This window comes from Accipiter gentilis, chromosome 28 (assembly GCF_929443795.1).
Source record: "Accipiter gentilis chromosome 28, bAccGen1.1, whole genome shotgun sequence".
Taxonomy (NCBI): Eukaryota; Metazoa; Chordata; class Aves; order Accipitriformes; family Accipitridae; genus Astur; species Astur gentilis.
The window spans coordinates 1,528,174-1,549,666 of record NC_064907.1 but is presented as its reverse complement, the minus strand read 5'-3'; the positions used below and the strand labels follow the sequence as shown (position 1 = coordinate 1,549,666).

The following is a 21,493-nucleotide window of genomic DNA, read 5'->3' as shown; positions in this document are numbered from 1 at the left end:
CATCTCCTGCTTTATTCCATTTTCCCCTGTGTAAAATGCATGCAAACAAAGGTCATTATTAATGTTGCAAGTTCAGACACTTAAAAGTTATAAAATGCCAAATTATAGTGCAATCTTAAAGTATTTCAGGAGGTCTTAAGCTGCACCTTGCCAGGACAGTTCTTCTGGTCTGAAATCTACCTTCTCCCCTCTGGTTCTCCATTAAAGGTGCAGACTGAGGGTTGGATGAATGGCCAGAGGCCCTGCAGACTCCTGGGCTCGCATTTTCCTCTCCCCTGGAAAAAATGGAAGTAGGCAGTGGCAGCTGCTGGTGGAGGAGTTAATTTGTCCTTCAATCCTCTTCCTCTGGCCCAGGTTAGAGTATCTCAAGTAAAAGGGGGCAGCTGAAAGCAAAGTTCATCTGTTCCTCTGGCAGTGGTGTGCTACCTCCTCCTGAAGATTTGCAAGAAAATTTCCTCCTGTGCAAGACTGGTACCATTAGAACTTGCAGCTGATTGTCCTCCATTAAGTAATTGAAGGCTATTAATGGATTAAAGCATGTACATTTTATACTGACTGTCATTTTGTTTCTACAGCCCATGGTTTTGTTAGACAGGACTGTTAGTATCCTGAGTCCATGTTTAGTTGTAGTTGCTCTTCTGTGAAGTAGCACAAGATCTGTCCCTCAACCTGTTTGGTGCGAGTGACCAGCACAGACCATAAAACTCTATCCAGCTGAATGAAAATTTTATTTTATTTTGGTTTCTTAATTGGTTGTGTACCGGACAGGCTGTGCCCCATAGTGCTATATGATTGTGGAAAGAATAGGTTTTTTTGTGGATTCCTCCTTTTCTGATAAAGAAGAACTGAGTCTTCAGGGGAGCTTGAGGTTCTTCTATTTGAATATGTCATACAATCAGGCATGGAATATTTAATGCATTTAGAGTGTTTTCATTTTTACCGGAAATCAAACTGATTTGAAGCCAGTTGCTGCTGAAGATGCTTATTTTCCTCTTTGGTGAGTAGATCAATCATTAATAGAGAATGATAGGGGGATTGTTTGTTTTTCCATGATGTATAGAGAGCTTTCCAGGAACATGTGAAGAACTGGATTGGATGTCTTTCAAGAAAATTCATATATTGAAAACAGACTTCTTTATATGTGATTGCCTTTCTTTGGGATAGCTAGATTTTAAACACTTTGCCTGTGTGTCATATTTCTAATGTACTTACCATCATATACTCTATGGTTGCTGGGTCAGGCTCAGCTACTGGAAGAATGTGTGTTTCCTGCCAAGTAGTATTTCAACAGAAACTACTGGGTATTAGTCAAGGTTTCATTGTATAGGGAAGCTATTAGTAGGAAAAGGTTTGGGGGTTTTGTTTGTTTGTTTTTTGTAAGAAGGGAAAACAGTGGGTGTCCCAATATGTTATCTGAGACATTCTGATCAAATTCAGGACAAAAGAGACTGAACTTGTCTGTCTTTTCTCTTCATACTCCTGTCCTCTTCACCAAATAACTAAAGATGTTCTTGAGATTTGCAACTGCATAAGAATTGTTGAAAACCAGATTTCAGCAAAAGAGCACTTTGCTGGTGTAAAAAAAAAAAAAAAAAAAAAAAGTTGGCTATTTCTAATACTGCAAAAAGAGCTGTTAGTGATTAGAGCAGCTGAATATCTCTGCTGAACCAATGAATGGTTTCAGGTTACAGGTATCTAGATAAGATTAGACAATATTTTTTTCCTCCTTACAGGCATCTAAGGACATCTAAGTAATATGAAAGAATTATGCTTGGTATGACTGCCAGTAAAAAACTGCAGCGAGTTACCTGAATACATCACATTTTGTCTTGATTTTTTCCTTGAAATTTCTATTTGTGTAACAGAATACCATCCAGTCTCTACCCTAGCTAGATAGGAGGAAGCTTAAAATGTTTACATGCTTGCAGTTAATAACATGGTCTTAAGAACTTTTCCTTTGAAATTCTTTAAGTATTTGTTTACATTTTTCAGAAATTACCATCTAATTCCTAAGCTCTAATTAATTTTTTTGCCATATATAAATGTTTATTTTGAATATTTAGTATGTTTACTTATAATATGTTTTGTGGTAAAGCTTGAATGAGGCTTTTTCTGCTACTTACAGAGAATTTGTCATTTTTTAAATTGCATGTATATATATAGTGTTGTACAAATTGCCATAAGCAAAATGCAAATGTGTGATATATGGTAGGTAAACTCAAGTCTGCCAGCAATATAAAAAGTACAGGATGTTTTTGATAAATTATTCTTCTTGAGCAGGGTGTTCCAGTTGGAATACAGAATAGATTAAATGGGTCATAAAGAGGCATGTGTGTTTGAGTATCATACCTAAACTAACAATGAAATACTACATATAAAAGTTATTAAACTAAAGGGTTCAGCTTGACTATCCCCTTCTGTTTGTGGCTTTTCTGAGGAAGAACATCTCTCAAAGAATATACCTGTTATATATTACAAAACGCAAATGTTTGATGTAATTTATTTTATATAACACTTTATTGTAATACCTGACAAGGGCAGGGATGAACATACACCAGAATAGATGGTTTCTGGCATGCGATCAGTCAGATCTTTATTAAAGGTTACAAGCAAGTTCCTCCTTTGCCAAAAAATGGACACAACCTTTGTTTTAAAAAAAGTTCATTTGCTTATGATTTTAAAGGGAATAACAACCTTAAATGCATCAATCCTGAAACATTGTAGAAAATTTTCTGGGCATAATCTATCTTGGAGAGAGTACCGCGTTATTCTCAGGTTGATGTCAGGTGCTGACAATGAAATTAAACATGTGTGCAAATGCCACAGAGATGGCTGTCCTGAAAAAGCCTCTACTGGCATTCTTCTCAGCCCAAAAACTTTAAAGTATTTGCTGAGGGATAGCTGATGCCGAATTTCTTTAGCTGTTTAGGGGGAGAAGGAAATAGGAGATAGCAGAAGAGAAGCCGTAAAGCAAACAATGCATGCTCCATACTGTGAGTACTTATGCTTCTGAGAAATGGAGCATCTTAACTGAAGAATCCATCAAAATCAGTGAACAGAAAAATACTGTGGGGTCGCTAGTGCTGAATCCAGTACAGGAAGGCCTCTTTCTTTACAAATCAAGGAGAATTCTGTGTCCAATCTAGGGTGAGAGGGAAAAAAAAAAAGCATAGTAGTAGTTGAGGAATTAGTCTGCTGTTTAAGAAGGGATTATGCTAATTTGAAAGAATATGCATAGAAAATTTTTGTTTTCTTTGCAATTAAAGGAAATCAACCTTTTTTATTTTGTGTGTAAAGCTGCTAGAAACCGAGTCCATTTTCTTGTGACTTTTTAATAAAGCAAATAACCTCAGACACTGAACATTGTGATTTCTTTCAATGTAGTGATTACGTACAATCAAGAAGTTTTTACCAAAACATTGGGCAAAGTAGTTAAAACACTGCTCTCAACACAGACAGACTTACCTTTGAAAACTTGCAGCCTGAAATCTTCTTGAATGGTACAGTTAATTTTATTTCAAGCACTGCTTGTTTTTGTAGTTCTAGAGTTGCAATGCCTTAATTAGTAGTTTCTCTCTGTGAAACATCCTGACATCTTTGCAGCTCCTGTGTTCCAGGTGCCCTGTAATCATTCATTTGCAATACAAAGTAGGTAGTCAGTGCTATACAACATTTTAAAGTTAGCTTTAACAAATTTTAAACCAGCTGTTAGTTCCTAGGGAGCAGTGTGATACACAGTCCTCTAGTTGGTTTAAATATACACACCATTTGAGGTCAAACCTATCAAGCAATAATTTCATTGGAAGAATGACTGAAAGGGTGAGCTTGTAAAGTAAGCAAAAATTGAAGTCTTCAGGGTTACGAGATTTTAATGAAACCAAGACTTATATTTGAATGAGGGGTAAAAAGAGGGTAAGATTTTTGACTGTTTAAGCATTGAACTTCTGCAGAGTTCTCACAGAACATTTTCATCCTCCTGAGAATATGAATAATGTAAAATCTCCAGTAAGTAGTACTCTTCATCTTGGCATCTTTGCACAATGTAAGAAATGGTCTTTTTGAGTTTCCATGAATCACAAATCATAATTTATAATCACGATCACTGTAATAAATTTTCCTCAAGTATTTAATGTCATAATTCCCCTTTGAAAATTAGATAAATGGAAGGGGAGGTGGGTTCTTTCTTGGTGTTGAAATACATCCTTGCTTAATAGCTTTTGTTTTGTGTTTGCATGCTTTAGTCCTTGACTATTGGGAGATATTCATCATTTAACAGAAATATATAATCTGTGAGCTTTTTAAAAGGACAGCTCATTATTTCCTTTAACTCATTTTAGTTTCCAAGCAAAGTCCTGTCTTAAATGTCAAAATGCTGTTCTGAATAATGGTTGAATGTAATAAGTCCAAATGTACTGGTTTTGTGTCCTTTTATCTAGTGATAAAATTGGCAATCAATAAAGTAATTGCTGTTTGGTCATAATCTCCCTCATGAAGTTTAGACTAATCTCAACTGTTTTCATTTTTTCCACATTATATCCATATTTATCAACCAGAAATTATTCTCTCCCATTAAGCAAAACTTTACTGCATTGTTGTATGAAAACTGATATATTGCTTCATAGTTTCTGGCATTGCTTCACTGGAAGGTTAAGTATTTTGACTGTTGGATTTTAAAAGTCTGGGTATGTCTCAGTTTTTTCCCGGTGGTCTTAGTTACAGAAGCTCTCGGGTTGACAAAGAGCTGTTGAAACAAGGTTGTTGTTTGATTGTAAATATAATTCTTTGGGTTTTTTTTTTTAAGTAAGTTTACCAGAAGAGTGTAACTCAAGATCTAACTACATATCCACAAGGTACTAAAATAATTGTAGTATGTTAGAAAAGTTTGGAATATCTGATCTAGTACACAGGAAAGAAAATTCAGAAAACCCTGATTATTCTGTATATTTAATTATCTGTATTTGTCACCTGCTTTCTAATGTGTATACAGTTTCTGAATTTTAGACACTGATTATATAATACATGTTTTCTTCAGGAGGAATGCAGCTTTTATTAGTAGTTCTGTATTTATGTATTACTGAATACACTACTGCGGAGCAAGGCTGTGACAGTTACTGTCATAATACATCCCAAATTAACTTGGACTATAGTTTTTTCTTGTGCAGCATTTTTCAGGCTTTATTGTTAGAAAATGTAATTTGGCAGAGGACAGTTTAAAAAATAATAAAGACATTTAAAGTTTTGAAGCTTCAAGAATTATGTGGGTTTTCTGTTAGACAAGTATTTTAACCACTGCCCCCAAAAGTAAAGATTTTAAAGCATTTAGAATTAGCTCTTAAGTTGCATGAAAGTTTGAATTAATTTAACAATGAATCTCTGGAAGTTTTACAGAAGTCTGTAAATATTACAGTGTCCACAAGAGCTTCTTGATACATAAGCTTTAAAAAATGCCGACTTTTTGTTTCATAAATACTAAGCATAGAAAGTCTTTTTCTTTGTGACTGAGTTCTGTGGTAAGGAATCGAAGGAACTTTTTGATGATAAATTTTCCTGTTTATTCATAATTTGTAAAATAAGCTTATGAATAAAACAAGAACTTTGTAATTGTACAACCACAGAATTACACATGTAGTTGCTGTTGCTTTTACAAAGCTTTCCTTTACTTTGTTCTTGAGTAAAAAACATAAATGAGCCCAGTTCAGTTTGGGGCATATACCTGCTAAATTCTTAGAATCCATAGTAATAATGAGATGAGATGAGATGAGATGAGATGAGATGAGATGAGAGAGCAGGATTGTTTTCCCTACAGATGCATTTTGATTTCTTACCTGCTTTGTCTCCAAACACCTTTTTTCCAAGCAGCTGAACAATTCCAGCTGTGTCTTTGCGCCATCAGGTGCTTCGGTGTCTGACCCATAAACAAAGACCCACCCAGGCAGTCCCAAAACTGATGTCTGTACTTTGGCACTTAAAAAGATACGCAGGTTGTATAAGTAAAGGCAGATGCCCAGAGTTGGCCATTTGTAGAACCTACATTATATATTTAATTTTTAATCTACGTTTAATATGCTAATTTGTTTTAGTATTGTGTGGGGTTTTGCAAGGCCTTCATTCTCCCTTTCTTTCTTGAGGATATACTTAAATTTTGACATACACCTAGTATACTATTGTCAAATGGGGGGCTAGGATGGTAGTTTTTGAGCAAATACAACAATAGGTTTCACCACTATGTAGTTTGTAATTTTCATAAGGTCAGCAAGCAGAGCAAAAAGGGGGAAATTTGTATTAGTTTTGGCATCTGAAGGGAAACTCACCTGTTTATGGTATGTGCTGGTACATACTTACCTTCTAAACCTAAACATGGGTCAAGAGTAGCCTAAGCAAGAGGCTGAAAAGCTGAGCAGATGGTGACCAAAATCAGAGAAGATGGATTAAATGAGTGGGAGGGTTAATCTTCTTTATTTTTTCCTGTAAAGGATAGAAGATGATGTTGGTGCTGGGGAGTAGCACTGGAAGTGGGATAGAGCAGGGGAATATATAGAGATGGATACAGAAATGGTGGCGTTTTCATCATCTTTGAGTACATGAAAATTAATTTGCATCAAGTATCATTTGGCAGATCTTACAAACAAACTGTAACCAGCAGTCATAGATGCAGATGCTGAAGCTTGGTGGTTTTATGATATGAAGGAGGAAAACTTTAAGGAAGCTGCATAGTTTGCTAAAGATTTGTTGACTTCTGCTAAATAAGCCTACCCACAGAGCACACAGCTGGCAGGAGAATTCTGGAAGAAGCACAGAGCTAAGGGAGCAGCTAGAATACAAGAGCACTAGAGTTGTGTCATCAACTTGCTGATTATAAAACATACAGAGGTAATGGACAGAAATACAAGAAGGGCAAGGAAAATGGAAATACGTAGTTAGAGCTTGGAGAGGTCAGGCTGGTGTGTGGGATTTTCAGGAGGAGTCTTCAGACTTGGGAGAAATTGAAGAAAAAGGACCCGAGAATCACAAGAACATAATGAAAATGTGTGTTTGGAGTTTCTGTGTTAAGAAAGACTGAAAGGTACTTTTCCATTCATCCTCTTCTGTATGCCTGGAGTTAAGGTACCAGCTGGGTGGTACATGCTGGACCATGGCAATAGTGAGGAAGTGGAGCATATGACAGTATCAGTTTCCTTTGGCATAAATCAAGCTAAACCCACGTTAAATATGGTAAAAACCTGTAAGATGTGGGACATCCTAGAGTTGTTGGAGAAGGAGGGCAAAAGCAGGGCAAGGTGATGCCACAGTCAACATGTTGGTTGTGGTTAGGTGCTAGAGAAACATTAAAGTTTATGGCTGTTGGGAGCATTCATGTAGAAAGAACTCTTGGCTGGACGGTGACCACTGGAATCCCAGAGGAATTAACTAGGGACTGATTCTGGCAGACTGACAAGATCTCTAGACTGAGAAGCAGGAGAACACTAGCAAAAGCTTGTCTAATCTTCCTGCCTGCAAAATCATAAATAAAGAGGAACATAAGTGTACCAGGATAAATCAAAGGGTATGAGGGAAGATAAGATGCTAACAAGGGTGGAGATGGTGGTACTGATAAGTGCGTAGCAAGTAATCAGCTACTAAATTAGTAAAAGCTCATGTTTTAAATAGGGTGTGGTCATTGGGAAACAGCTGGATGCCTGGTTAGCAGTGGGAGAAAACAGGAAAACATAATAAGCTATGATTATTGATGAGGTCTGTGAAACAAGCTTTTGCGCAGATGAAAGAAATATGGTGAAGCAGTTGTGACTGGAACACTAAAACTGGAAATGCTCTTGTTGGAAAAGTTAGGTGAAGGGAGAAGTGGTGCAGTGACATTGTGCACTACTGATAGGAAATCCTGGAAAGAAGTGAGATGAAATAGCATGGATAAAATGCTGTCTATGGGTCAAGACTGTTTTGAGGGAGATGTTTTACTGGGGCCAGCAGTGTTACGTTTTGGATATGGACAGGCCTATCTTCAGTGTTATTGAGGGGAGAGATCCACATGGAGCTAAATTAGTTGCTGCACAAAGGAAAGTGTGATGCTATTTTCAGTAAGTTTTTTTGTAAGTAATGGGTATCTTGCTCTTTTCAAAAGGCAGGGGTTTGGGGCTTTTTTGTTTGGTTTGGGGGGGACTTTTTCCCTAAATAAGCTTGGATCAGGAGATCCTTCAGATGAAATGGAAGGAAAAAATGTTTGCACATAGTTACAGTTTCACATAGTGAGGGGTATTTTTTTGAGAAAGTAAGTAAACTATTTCGTCTGGAATAAAAAAGTTAAGAATAGAAAAAAGGATGTGAAGATCTGCCATTTGTTTACCTTAGATGCAAAAAGCTACCTGAAGATTATATTTTAGCAAAAGGGACAAAACTTTGAGGGAAGGACTTCAGAACAGTTGGATGAATAACAAATTTAAAAGCGGTACTATAAGTAGGTAGAGAAATAAAATAGCATTACATCATAAAGAAAATGACATCTCTGATGAGAAACCATAAGGGTGTAATAGCATTTCTAGAGATTAAGTAGAGAGAGGGTCTGGCTAAAAAGAAAAAGCTCTAACTCCATCAGCCACAGAAGAAAAGGACAGTAAGCAGAGAGATTAAAGAGATTGAAATTTAGGCAGGCTCAAAATCAGGACCAGTGATGTTACACATATGTTGAACATAGAAGCAAAGCAAGGATGTGCAGTGGGAATGAATGTATGGAAATGACATCCAAGGTGGAAAAAAGTCCTTTACAAGCTTCCTGTGCTCAAGTCATGGATAATTATCAGCTGAGTTGGATTAGTAAAGTGATTAAACTGAGGTTGATTAATAAAGTGATAAAAGCTTTAATGTGATCATTTCAAATTAACATGGTATACTTATTCAAAACACAGGCTACCTGTTGTACTTCTTAATCTCGTACCAGAGGTTTGAGTATGAGATGGGGAGAATGAATTGTTTCTAGAGCTCTAGTTTCTAGAGCTGTCTTTTCCTGCTTTCATGTGGCAATAATGTAGTCTTTGCTCATGATATAAAATTCCATCAAAACTATCTATGTTTTGTTGTTTCCAGATTGGATTAATGTATCTCTCTGTACTGTGGTTTTTCACTTAAGAACTTGTTAGCTGTGGCAGCTCAAGCCTTGGGGAAAGGGTGTGTTACGTGGTGGTGGGGTGATCTGTTAAGCTTAGTGTTTTTAAATGTTGCATATGGAAGAACTCATATATCATTTAGAGCTGTGAATTTTAGTTGGTTTCTGCTGTAGTTCTATTTAACAACTTCCAAAGCAGGCATTTGAGGCTTGCATTAAACTAAGACACCAAATCTTTTGACTGTGTTGCAAATATTCTGTATTTACATACATTTTTTTTCCACAGTATTTATGTTGAAATTATTAATGAAAAAGAATGCTTACTTGGCAGTGCTCTCTTGTTCATTGTATTGATTTATTGTTCTGTGATTAGCTGTACCATAAGTTTAGGATTTTCATTTTCTTGCCACTATACAACCCAGATTTTATTTCTTCAAGCATAATTCAGAAACAGAATTCAGCAATTTTTGAGTAACTTATTTTCTATGCTTCACTAGCAGGCAGAACTATCAGCTTATTTTTTCAACATATGAGAGAGTGCATAAACCATGGAGTTTAATAACTTTTAAATTCATTAGCATTTACTCTTTTTTAGGGAATATGTCATATTCATATGTTCTACCTACCTTTTCAGGTTTTGTTGGAACTCTGAACGCAGTACAGTATTTGCTTTGGGAAGGGGGATAATTCTACTTGCAAATAGTCATATTCTCCTACAACATGTCATTTGCATTAGGCTTTTCTGCTTAGGAAGTGTAGAAAAGGTATGGCCACAAAATTTCCAATAAAATATGTTGCTTTTGAAAAACATTTTTTTCTTTGAATTCCAGTTTTGCTTTTGGAACAATAGAAATAATAATAAATTTTAAAAAGCTAAAATAAGAACAAAATGTTCTGATTGACTGAAAACATTTTCTGCCTTCCATCTCCTGTTCTCCTCAAAAAATTATTTTGCAACATATTTAGGATTTTCTGGCTTTGCTTAGGCCTAGAGCAATTATTATTTTTAAATTTTCCAACTGTAGTTTACTACTTTGGTCTTGTAAAATGATTACCCAAGGAATTGGACAATTTTTCAGTTTAATTTTCATTGGAACAGAATGTAGAAAAATGTGCTTCTGCATAGCATTAGAACATTTCAGCAGAACTAAAACTGTGCAGTATGGTTTGTTATATAGTTAGTAGTCAAGTAAACTCTGTAATTAAATACAATTACTTTAAAGGTTTTATTTGAATCTGACTCCTTTTGGATTGCTTGGAACTGTGTAAAGGACTGTGATCTTTGTTAGTCTGTCCCTTTCCTCACTACAAATCCATTTTCTTGGGACAGATTTCTTGATAACCTCTAGGAATAGGTCTCTGGAGATAATTTTATGAGAGAGAATGTGAATAAGATTGAGTATTTTAAATATTAGTATTTAAATTTAGGAGGTTAAGCGTGGATTTAAAGCTTTATTATTGCTGCCTGTTCTGATTTTTTTCTTATTAAAAGAATGAAGCCACCTAATAAATCTGATTAACTTCAGTAGCTGTTAGAAGATGCTTAGCAGTTTAAATCACATAACTGATTATTTTAATTTTACATAACTATTATTTGCACTATAGATATAGGTTGGGTAGCCAACAGTTGGATCTAGAAAGAGAGAGGAAGAAGTGATCCTATCCAATTTTTCCTTTTGTTCGGGAATCTTTGCATTAATTTTCCATGCTGAGAAAATGCTGAGAATCTGTCTAACTCCTATAAATCTTTGAGTTATATGTGAGACTTGGATAGATGAATCATATGAAGGCAAGTAATTTAATATTCCCTTAATTAAACCTCTGGCCTTATATTTGCCAATTTAGTGATGACTGGCATTTGAAGATAGTTTCTTCCTTATCTTAAAATTTCTAATTAATTTTCTGGCTATGGCTACCTTTAATATTTTATTTTTCTTGCTGTTGAATTTTGATTTAAATAACTTCATAGTGCATTTTCAGAGAAAAAGTTAGTGCTGAAGCTGCTGTACTTTTGCTATGCAAAAGTTACCATTCTCTTTCAAAGGGTTTCAGAAGAAAATATTTCAACAATCCAAAGCACCACCAAAAGAAAAAAAAAAAGCCTGAAGGGAATTGTACTCCACATCACAGTAATTTATTCTGTATTAGAACTGTGTTTCCAAAAGCATCGTCCACTATAATATGTTTGTCTTTCTCTCTTTTTAATAAGAAATTTCATGCCTAAAGCACATCAATACTATCTTAGGGAAAATACATTAGGCAAGGTCACTTTAATATTTGTCACAGTTTTACTCTGCAAGTATTTGTTTGAGATTGTAAAGTTGATTCTTATTCATGTTACATGCACTTTGAAATTTGAATCTCTTCAAAGCTTTTTATTTATTATTAGCTGACATAAATGTTTATTACATTTTCTTACATGGGGTAATAAAAATTTGACTTGTAGCATGTTATGGTGTGAGCTTACTGGCATTTAGTGTTAGCTTTAATATAATTTCTCCATTATGTCAAGAATGCCTAAAATCGTAAATGCTTTGAATTTACTTACTTAAGTCTAAGTAAATACTAAATCAGAATGTACTTTGCATTTGCAGGCACTTGCAGACCAATTTGAAAATGCAAATACATCTGTATCTGAACGCATGAAGATTTTCTACTGTTGTCAGGTGCCTCCCCGTTGGGCCATACAGGTGTGAAGCAATCCTATTTCAAGCTTTACTTAAAAGTCTGTGGCTCTTATTATTTTTGATACTGCATGACTCCAAAGTCAAGAGAGTGTGATATGATCTTGAGTTGAAACACTGTAGAAATAAGGACGTAACCTAACAACACACCAGGATTTTCTGGAAATAAATCAAGTTCTACAGTGTTTTGCTTTCAGATTTCTTGTTCAGTCATGCACAGAAATAATTGCTTGTAGTGCAATTCCTCTTTAGTTTCCTTTTTCCTCCAATAAAAAATGGACCAAAACTTACAAGCTTCCAACATACCTCCTGTAAAAATAATCTTGCCACTGTCTTACTATTTATTACTGTTCTACTTACGCTAGTGTTACTTGTCTCTCTCTCATCTTTTAATGATCACTCACTTTGGATTGTTTTCAGGAAGTGGATCATGGTCAAAGCAGCCAAATTAGGAGTCAAAAGTACACTGAAGAACTCCTCAAGCTGAGAAATTTTTTATTTTCGAGACATGGCCCTTTTTACTAGTGCTGACAGGATATTTTTTTTTTCCAAAACTACGCTGTTTATCTTGACAAGAAACTCTTTCTAGAACAGAAATCTACACATTAGAGTCATTATCTGATGATGCTGTATTTAACAAACTGTCGTGGTTTAACCCCAGCCAGCAACTAAGTACCATGCAGCCGCTCACTCACTTCCCCCATCCCACTGGATGGGGGAGGAAATTGGGAAAAAAGAGTAAAACTCCTGGGTTGGGATAAGAATGGTTTAATAGAACAGAAGAGAAGAAACTAATAATGATAATGATAACACTAATAAAATGACAACAGTAGTAATAAAAGGATTGGAATGTACAAATGATGCACAGGGCAATAGCTCGCCGACCGACACCCCACCAGTCCCCGAGTGGCAATTCCTTGCCCCCCCCACTTCCCAGTTCCTAAACTAGATAGGACGTCCCATGGTATGGAATACACCATTGGCCAGTTTGGGTCAGGTGCCTTGGTTGAGTCCTGTGCCAACTTCCTGTGCCCTGGCTGGGCATGAGAAGCTGAAAAATCCTTGACTATAGTCTAAACCCTACTGAGCAACAACTGAAAACATCAGTGTTATCAACATTCTTCGCATGCTGAACTCAAAACATAGCACTGTACCAGCTACTAGGAAGACAGTTAGCTCTATCCCAGCTGAAACCAGGACACAAACTTAAGAAAGCTGTTTGTATCACATACCTCCAAAGGTGTTCATGTCGTTTACTTTTAATAGTATGTTATTCCTTTTTGATTTCTAACCTCAATGCGTGTTGTTCCAACCAATCATATCTTCTCCTAGCATTCTCAGATTATTCCACTCAACCTTTCTGCAGGCACTTGCAATAAAACTAGCAATGTGGTTTTCATTTCCAATTGTCAGAGTGGCATTTTTCGATCCAAGCCAATTTTCCAAGCCAAAAATAGAAATACTAAAATAGGCATTTATAATGGAAGATGGCTGCAGTCTTCTAGTCATAGTAATGAAGAGGCGTGACTATATAAATTTTACCAAATTTGACTTTGTGTAAATTTAGTAAAACATAAATGAGATTTAGTTCCGGACACTGGCAAATGTAGGGTTTTTCCTAAGCGATTAATATCAAGCTAACAAATAATTACCTTGTTACAGATTTTCAGAGTTTGTTACATAGTTATTTTCAAAGAACTGTAGCCAGTTCTTAATTTTTTTGTCTACCAGTCTATTCCCCTATGGTAACTTCTTAGATTGGTAATGGATACTGAACCCAAGTCTATAAAGAGAGGTCCATGACATACATAGAGAACTTCCAGGAATCCATTCAGGATCACCAAAAACACTGTAGAGACTCACTGTATGGGATCTCATAGCATAATTAAGTGTTTTTATACAGAATGCTCCCATTTGTTTTTGCAAACCAAATTGTATTTGTGTCACACATAGTAAATAAGTTATCCTTTCTTCGAAGATGAAAACCTTTATGTGATTTTAATGTCCTCTTAAAAAATAAACAAAAGACTAAAGACAACTTATCAAAGTCATGAAAACATATCTTGTTTGTTTTTAAATTGAAAACATTACTCATTTATTTTCATAAGTACACTAAAATAATAGCTGAGTTTGAAATAACAGAGACTGACTTACCTTTATGGAACACTCAACTAGGCAGTTGAACCTGAACTCAAATCCAATATTGATTTGACTAAAAACTAACACCCTTTGTCAGTGGCTGTTTGGGACAGTGATTTCTCACAAGTACCTAACAAAATTCTGTCAGAGCCTTCCTCTCAATCTGTTTTTTCACAGGTTCAGATTACTATGGCAAAGTGTTGCTAGAAGAGGCTTTATTGCCCTCATTCAGCCTCTGTTTCCCACTCTTAGCATTCCCAACATCCTGGTGCAACTGCTTGCTGGCCACACGGGCCATGGGCCTCGTTTAAGGGGTGGAAGTTCAGCTCTGTCAGTTTGTGCTTGCCATGTCTGTTTCCATTTTTGCATTATATTATAAACTAGTTCAAAGTAATTAAGCTACTGACGTGAACGAAAGTCAAATCAAAACAATTATTGTTCTAGTGATGGTTTGGGGTTTTTTGAGGTATATACATTGTTTGAGGCTCCAGCTTGAAGTTTCAAGGCAATAATTCCATATTCTCTGTCTGCTTCTTGTTGATGTCAGAAATGCCTCTAACATCTTTTAAAAATGGAAATAATATTTACTTACCTATTTTCACTTACCTGGAATTTCTTATCTTTCCAGCGTCAGCTTGCAACCTTACTCTTTGAGCTAGGATGCACCAGCTCTGCCTTACAGATATTTGAGGAGTTGGAAATGTGGGAAGATACAGTAATCTGCTACGAAAGAGCAGGACAGCATGGAAAGGTAAGAAAAATGTTTTTTATGCTGAGGTCCTGTCTTGAAATAGGATCTGAAGAAGTATGAAGGACTGTCTGGCTTGAGCTGTCAATTTACTGATGACACTCATTTCTACAGGGGTATCATGAGGAATGTCTGTTCAGGATAAAAGGACACATGACATATGAGTCTGTCATAACCTGTGAATGCAAAAAAAACCGATTTGGGGTAATGACCACATGAAATAGAAGTTCATAAATAACAAATAACTTAAGAAGCAATAACTTATAGAAGATCGTGATAGTGATTCTTGAAAATATTCGAGGAAAATTGAGTTAACAACTATGGACGCACAGTAAGGTGTAATGTGGGCATTTCAAGAAGGATGTAGCAGTCATTCATGATGGGGTCTTGGAGCTTTGTCTGGAAGGGATATTAGTTTTCTTTCCCACTTGATTTCAAACTATTAACTGTAGTTTTTAAAAGCACTTTAAATAGAACAACATCGGTGCTTAATGTATTTAATTACCTAATGTTAGCATATTCAAATTACAGAATCAAACATCTGAGACAAGAAGTGGCATAAGATTAAAAGGCTTTATTTTGTTAAGTCTATGTCTATGTTTTCCTGAACTTCTCTGTCATTTCTTTAACACTGCTACAGCTGCATGTTATCAACTCCAAAGACAATTTAAAGCCATCACCTAACTCTATGCATCTGTGACAGAATTGTTTAAAAATGCTGTAGCAGCCTGTAGCAGACCTCCTTTGTTGATGATTTTGCTGTTACTATTAGAGTAATGGTAGGAAGATTTTAGAAAATGATACCTGGAAGCAATGCCTACTTGTGTGTAACTTTAGCTGTGTTCTCTTTCTGGTGCAGTCTCTCACACAGAAGGACTGTAACAGGACCTTATGCTATCAAGCATTGTTTTCAGAATTTATATAGCTTTCAGAAATACTCACTTTCAGACAAAAATATGTTTTTTCTTTTCTTCCCTGTTCTTTCCCTCTATTTAGTATATGGTAGCATTAAATATATGAATGTATGTGTGCCTTTATGACGCCATAAGCACAAAGACTATTCTTAAACTAATTTAAGCTTACAGAATAGAGAGCTATAACTTCAATTAGTAGAAAAAATGCAGAATTTCTCATATTGACATATTTTTTCTGATTATCATGCACCAATGCGTAGATTTTGGTCATTATAAACTGGTAGATATGTTTTGCTGGCAAACTCTGTGTCACATTATGCATGCCTTGGGGATAGTATGTTAATATCCCAGTCTTTTCAGTTCAGTGGAGGAATAGAGGTCAATATTTTCCATTTCCTGGAAATGCATTCTGTCCTAGTTACATTCACAAACTGCCCTTAGGGAGTTATGAAAATGGCACTCGGAGAATAGGACAGGATATCTGACACAGGAAACTGCTTAGAAATGCTTTCAGAATGAGGGTTTGTGCTGTGCTTTGAAAAACAGAAAATGCTATGTAAGTGCTAAGTAACAGTAGTGCCAGAAAAAAAACCTAGCTTCAGACCAAAAAAGCCAGAAAATTAGCAACATTTAGCTGTATACCAAGGGGAGTGACTATTTGTGCTCCTTGTCAGAAAGTTTTCAGAGTGTGAACTGTTTGTATTTATCAAAAATGTTTTTACGTTTTTAAACATGGTAGTTAATCTTTTAGAAATGCACAAGAATCTACTAGAGCAATAGGTTGTTCAGTGGACGTTCATGTCATTAAAGTTTAGCATATATGTGCCCAAAAGAACAAACTCTATTAAACTTCGGCATGTTTTTCACTCACAAATGCTTTTATATAGGAAACCTGAATTTAAATACTGAAAAATCTAATAAAACAGCCAGAGATCAGCAATATCAATGCGTTTGATGAGTATTTCATCAAAGTAATATGTTTCTTCCTACTACTTTTGAATTATGCACTGACAAAGAAACAGAGCATGTAGATAAGGCTATGCAAAGCTCCACATTATGTACTTGGGAAATACATAATTCACTCGGGTATAACAGATCCATGTAGCAGCACAAATTTTGCAAAGTAAGATGTCACTAAAAGTATTATAAAATGTGAATGCACATTATGTTGATAGTTGCTGTGGCTTTCTCATTCCAGTCTTTTACTCATTGTATTTCTTTAACAGACTTGTTGCCAAAGAGACACTAATCTCAATGTGTGTAGTGAAAACTGGTGTTGAAAAGTGTCCCTCTCCCTTCTTTTAACTGTGAGGGGGACCCAGAGATCTTGGGAATATTATTTATGTCAGACAACTTTCTTTGGTTAAGGTGTAAGAGGTCTCTTCAACCTCACTGGAATTAGATAATACACTAAAAATTATACTATTTCCCTGCTAAAGAAAAAAGAAGAGATGAACCAGAGATGTGAATTTTCAGTTCTTCCAACAGAAGTGAGGTCTTTCTCCCTTGCAGGAGCTCTAGAGCATGGTAGCTGCCGACCTTTGAGAAATTCATGGGATCTACCTTTTAGCATCACCTTGGTATTCTGTTTTACAACACTCTTTTCAATCCTATCCCTGTTCTGTCACCTCCTCAGAGTAAACAGCATGGTCTGATTTTAGACCAACATACCCAGCGATCCACATTCTACAGAGTTATTTTTCTCGTCATGACATGACACAGATATCTCAAAACGTTTGAGTGAGGAAACACAATTATGGTAAGATCTCAGAATCTCACCTTTAAATTCAGGAAATGCTTCCCAGATGCAAAGTCAAGTAGTACTATACTGATTAGTGCATGAGCTCGTTCAATAACTTGATTTCCACTACATATCATAACAGACTTGAGCACTCCTATATGTAGCTACAAAATTGAGAAAGAGGAGTAAATGGCTTGCCCAAGATTGTGCATGAAGTTACAGGGAAGATGACGTGAAAACTGAAGAGCTTTCCTTTTCCCTCACTACGTCTTTCCATGCTCATCTGTTCTGCTTCTTCATGCTACTTCTCTGGTAGCCAAGCAACTAACATGCAAGCAGAAAAGATGAAAGCATTTTAGGAAAAACTTTGAACTAGGAAAGGACTGAATTGTCAAATAATAGAACTGGTAGATGTGTGAAGAGTAAGGCTAATAGGGTCTTTTAGGAAACAAAGAAAATAAAAGCATGGGAACAAGTGGATGAGATGGCAAGTGGAAGTTTAGGTTTGGGAAGCCAAATGCTGGTTGAATCTTAAATTTGGTTTCCAGGAGTTTCTGTAGTGAGTAATAAAAAGGCACCATCTTTAATTTAAAACAGAACCCTCTTTACTGATTGTGGATTTTTGTGAAGCATTGCCTGTTTAATTCCCATAACAACTGTATTAGTCCAGAAAGCAAGATAAGAGCCTAAATCTCTCTTATGTTTAAATCAACTGACTTTTGAACTGAGTATTGAATTCCATCCATTCTGGTGCATACCATTCTGTGAAAAGCAGTGTTATAATTACTTCTGTTTCAGTCCGCAAGGGTTATACAGCTTCATTTTTTTCTTTTTAGGTAGCTTTTAATTGATAATTTTCTTACCAAAGCTTATTTAATTTAGATATAATTTTTAGTTATAAAGCATGCAAATTAATCATTAATATCTGTTTAATAGGTAAGAATAAATCTATAGTGGTTATATTTCTTTTATGTACTTTGTGTGAGCTGGGAGGAAAATGTCTCTTGATACTATTTTTTGTTGTTAAGACAAGATTTGGTTTTTGCAGAAGCAGGGTTCTTATCAAAGATTAAATGTGCATTTTTGAAAATAGTTTACTACAAAGGAGAAAGGAATATTTTTCTTCACAAAAGCCTGTGCAAAATGAGAAATCCAGTTTTAAAGTATCACCTGGTTTTGTAGAAGACAAACAACAAATGTTTTGAGAATCCTGTTATTTTTTAGGTTGTAGTTATGATCCTTTGTATTAGCCTTTAAAGATTTAAGTAATAAAAAAGGTTTGTAACGTGCCAGAGAGGTGATCAGATAGCTAATGAGATGAAGAAAGTCAGACTTCTGCTTATTTAATTCTCTGTTTTATCCGTGTGCTGAAATATTTATGTTGGCAATAAATTCTTGTAAGCTTAGACCAGAACATGATGGTTTTATGCTCTTAAATGTGAAATGGAGTTAGTGAATGGTTGGCTTTCTAGTCTAGTGTATGATTAGTACTATGCACTGCCACAGAATAGCAATCTGAGCTCAGGAGTGCCCTGCAGAGGAAGAGGTAAAGCAGCAGCATCCAATGCATTTTTCATCTCATAGCTGTGGGTTACACAGCAACATTTCAGTCTTTTATTCTTTATCTGAAGGGGAAAAAACCCCATACCTTTTGGTGCCTAGTGTGATTGCTGCAATAATAAAGCACCCAGTTCTCTCTGCTCTAGAAAAAAATCATCTTAAAGACCTATTATTAATATATGTTTCTTTAATCCTGTTATGGCAGGGAAGGGGAAGTAAACTGCCCTTCAACCAAACCCTCTGCAAGTGCAGGCTTCTTGTTAGGCCAGGTTTTCTAGTGCTTTGACTAGGCCAATTCTAAATTTTAAGGAATGGTTTCTTTGGCTTTCTTTGGAGAACCGTTCCATAGGCACTTAAAAACACTTGCCATTAAGTTATTTTCCTAATATTCAGCCACTAATTTTTTTTCTTATTGGGATTCCATTTTTTCTAGTTTAAGATCACTTTAGCAACCTAAACAATACATGCCTTCCTCACCTTTGTGCACTTCAAATATTTATAGGCTTTACTGTCACTTTATTTAACAAAAATTACCGTAAAAATGAAGTATTTAAATTAGTATGCATTAAATATTTCAAAACAAAGTAAAACAAAGTCATTTTTCTAAAGATGATTTTCAGACAGGATCAATGAATTTTACTGATTGGAGGAAGAGACTTATTCTCTAGAGACCATCTGAATGGCAATGAAAACGGTTCTTATAGAAACAAGAAAAGCAGTTATCATTTAAATGCAGAGAGGAACTCAGCTTTCCTTTTAGATAAACTAGCTATGATAGAAGAATGACTAGTGTTACAATGTCAAACTTTAATTCTGTGGCAGGCTGTGTTGGATCTTTCTTGGTTCAGATGGTTCCAATAGATATTTTCTAATAGAAAAATTATACTGAGCTGAATTATGTATGTTACATTTTTGCAGCAGGGGACTGAGGTAAGAGTTCAGTCTGAACAACAGATCGTCTGTCCAGTGTATTTATCTTTTCAAAAAGCCACAGAAAGTAGACTATCTCTTGTTTAAAAGAGAAACAATAATTTTATTGTTAGAGCAAGATAGTGGCCCTGAGATAAAGAGCTTTTGAAAGTTGGTTACAGCCCATAATAGATGTCTGGGAGACCCAGCTTGTGTCTTCTTTTCCATAATACTGTATATTTCTGAATACATTTTATCTCAAATATTTAGATAAATTTATAACTTCTGCATCTTATGTAAAAGAGTAGCATTTCCAAAACCAACAGGATGAAAGTGGACGTGTCTTCAGACATAATTGAATGGAAATAACTATTTTCAGAAAAGAGCAATTAGAGATAAAGGAATGACAGTCATTGCAAGAGTACTTATTAGGATATATAAAAAATACAGATGATAAACTATTAGGATTGCACATACCTTAATGGTGCTGATACTGCATTGCTATGAAGTAGGTGTAGGTTTGATGTCCAGGACTGATATTTGCTCAAGCTGCTTCTTGTTTTACATTCTCCTTGCTGTATTAAACCAAAAGCCACCATATTATGTTGATGTTGAAGTGTGGGGTTTTTTTAAAAAAAAACAGTTTTGAAACAGATTCTCTCTAGACTTTATCTTTGATGCTGTGTTGGATCAAGTTACTATTTCCTTAATGTTCCTACTTAGTCTTCAACTGATGATTGCGAGGTGCTAAAGTGGTATTTGTTCAGGTAGGTGATTAACTGAAAATAAATTGTCCCATTATATATTGATTTCTCCTTGTTCTTTAACAGGCGGAAGAAATACTCAGGCGGGAGTTAGAGAAAAAGGAAACACCAGGATTATATTGTTTGCTTGGTGATGTTCTTAAAGATCACCAGTACTATGACAAGGCCTGGGAGCTCTCCAGGCACCGCAGCGCCCGCGCCCAGCGCTCCAAAGGCCTCCTCCATCTCCGCAACCGGGAATTCAGGGAATGTGTGAAGTGCTTTGAACGTTCAGTGCAGATCAACCCTATGCAGGTTGGGAAATGATACACATATAGCTTTGTTTTAGTTGGTGTGTTCAGTTTTTAACGATGACACACTTTTTTAAAAGGCAATTCTGTGCACAATTGTGAAAGTAACAGCTCATTACTATTAGCAAATTTTTTACCACGTACTTGGAAGCCTGACTAAAAACAGTAGCAAATGAAATGAAGACATCCTTTTGCATTCAGGTCCTTGCATACACCTAATTCTTTGCCTGTACAGCTCTTCTATTTCAAAGAGATCAAGCTATTGAAAATTAATAACTATCATCAAATAAATCATGAGCAAGTGTTAAGCAAAATAGTTACATGAACAATGCTGTACAGATTTTAATGAAATTATCCTTTTGCCTTGTCTGTTGGCTTTGAGTTACAAACTCTGATCTCTATTTCACAGAAACCTTTTTCAAGTATTCTGGTCTGCCCTGCTCTGGAGTCACTGAGAAGCTTTGTGTTACACTTGTGATGGCAGTAGGTTTTATTACAGTAATGCATCAAAACTGAAACCACAGTCAAAAGACTTCTCTTGATGAAGCTGGTTATTTTGATAGATCCTATGCAAGCTGTTCTGCAGACAATTTTTTTAATCTTGTTTCAGTTTCTCAGCCACTACATCCCATCCCAATAAGGTCCACCTT

General features: G+C 35.7%; 1 protein-coding gene across 1 annotated transcript in view; it reads left to right on the top strand.

The window, feature by feature from the left end:
- Nucleotides 1-21,493, top strand: part of TTC27 (tetratricopeptide repeat domain 27) — a 157,442-nt gene that overhangs the window by 106,714 nt on the left and 29,235 nt on the right. Inside the window, exons 11-13 of the mRNA XM_049830890.1 lie at nt 11,689-11,784; nt 14,546-14,668; nt 20,620-20,847. Coding sequence (XP_049686847.1) covers nt 11,689-11,784; nt 14,546-14,668; nt 20,620-20,847 — 447 coding nt within the window. The remainder of the gene's footprint in view (nt 1-11,688; nt 11,785-14,545; nt 14,669-20,619; nt 20,848-21,493) is intronic.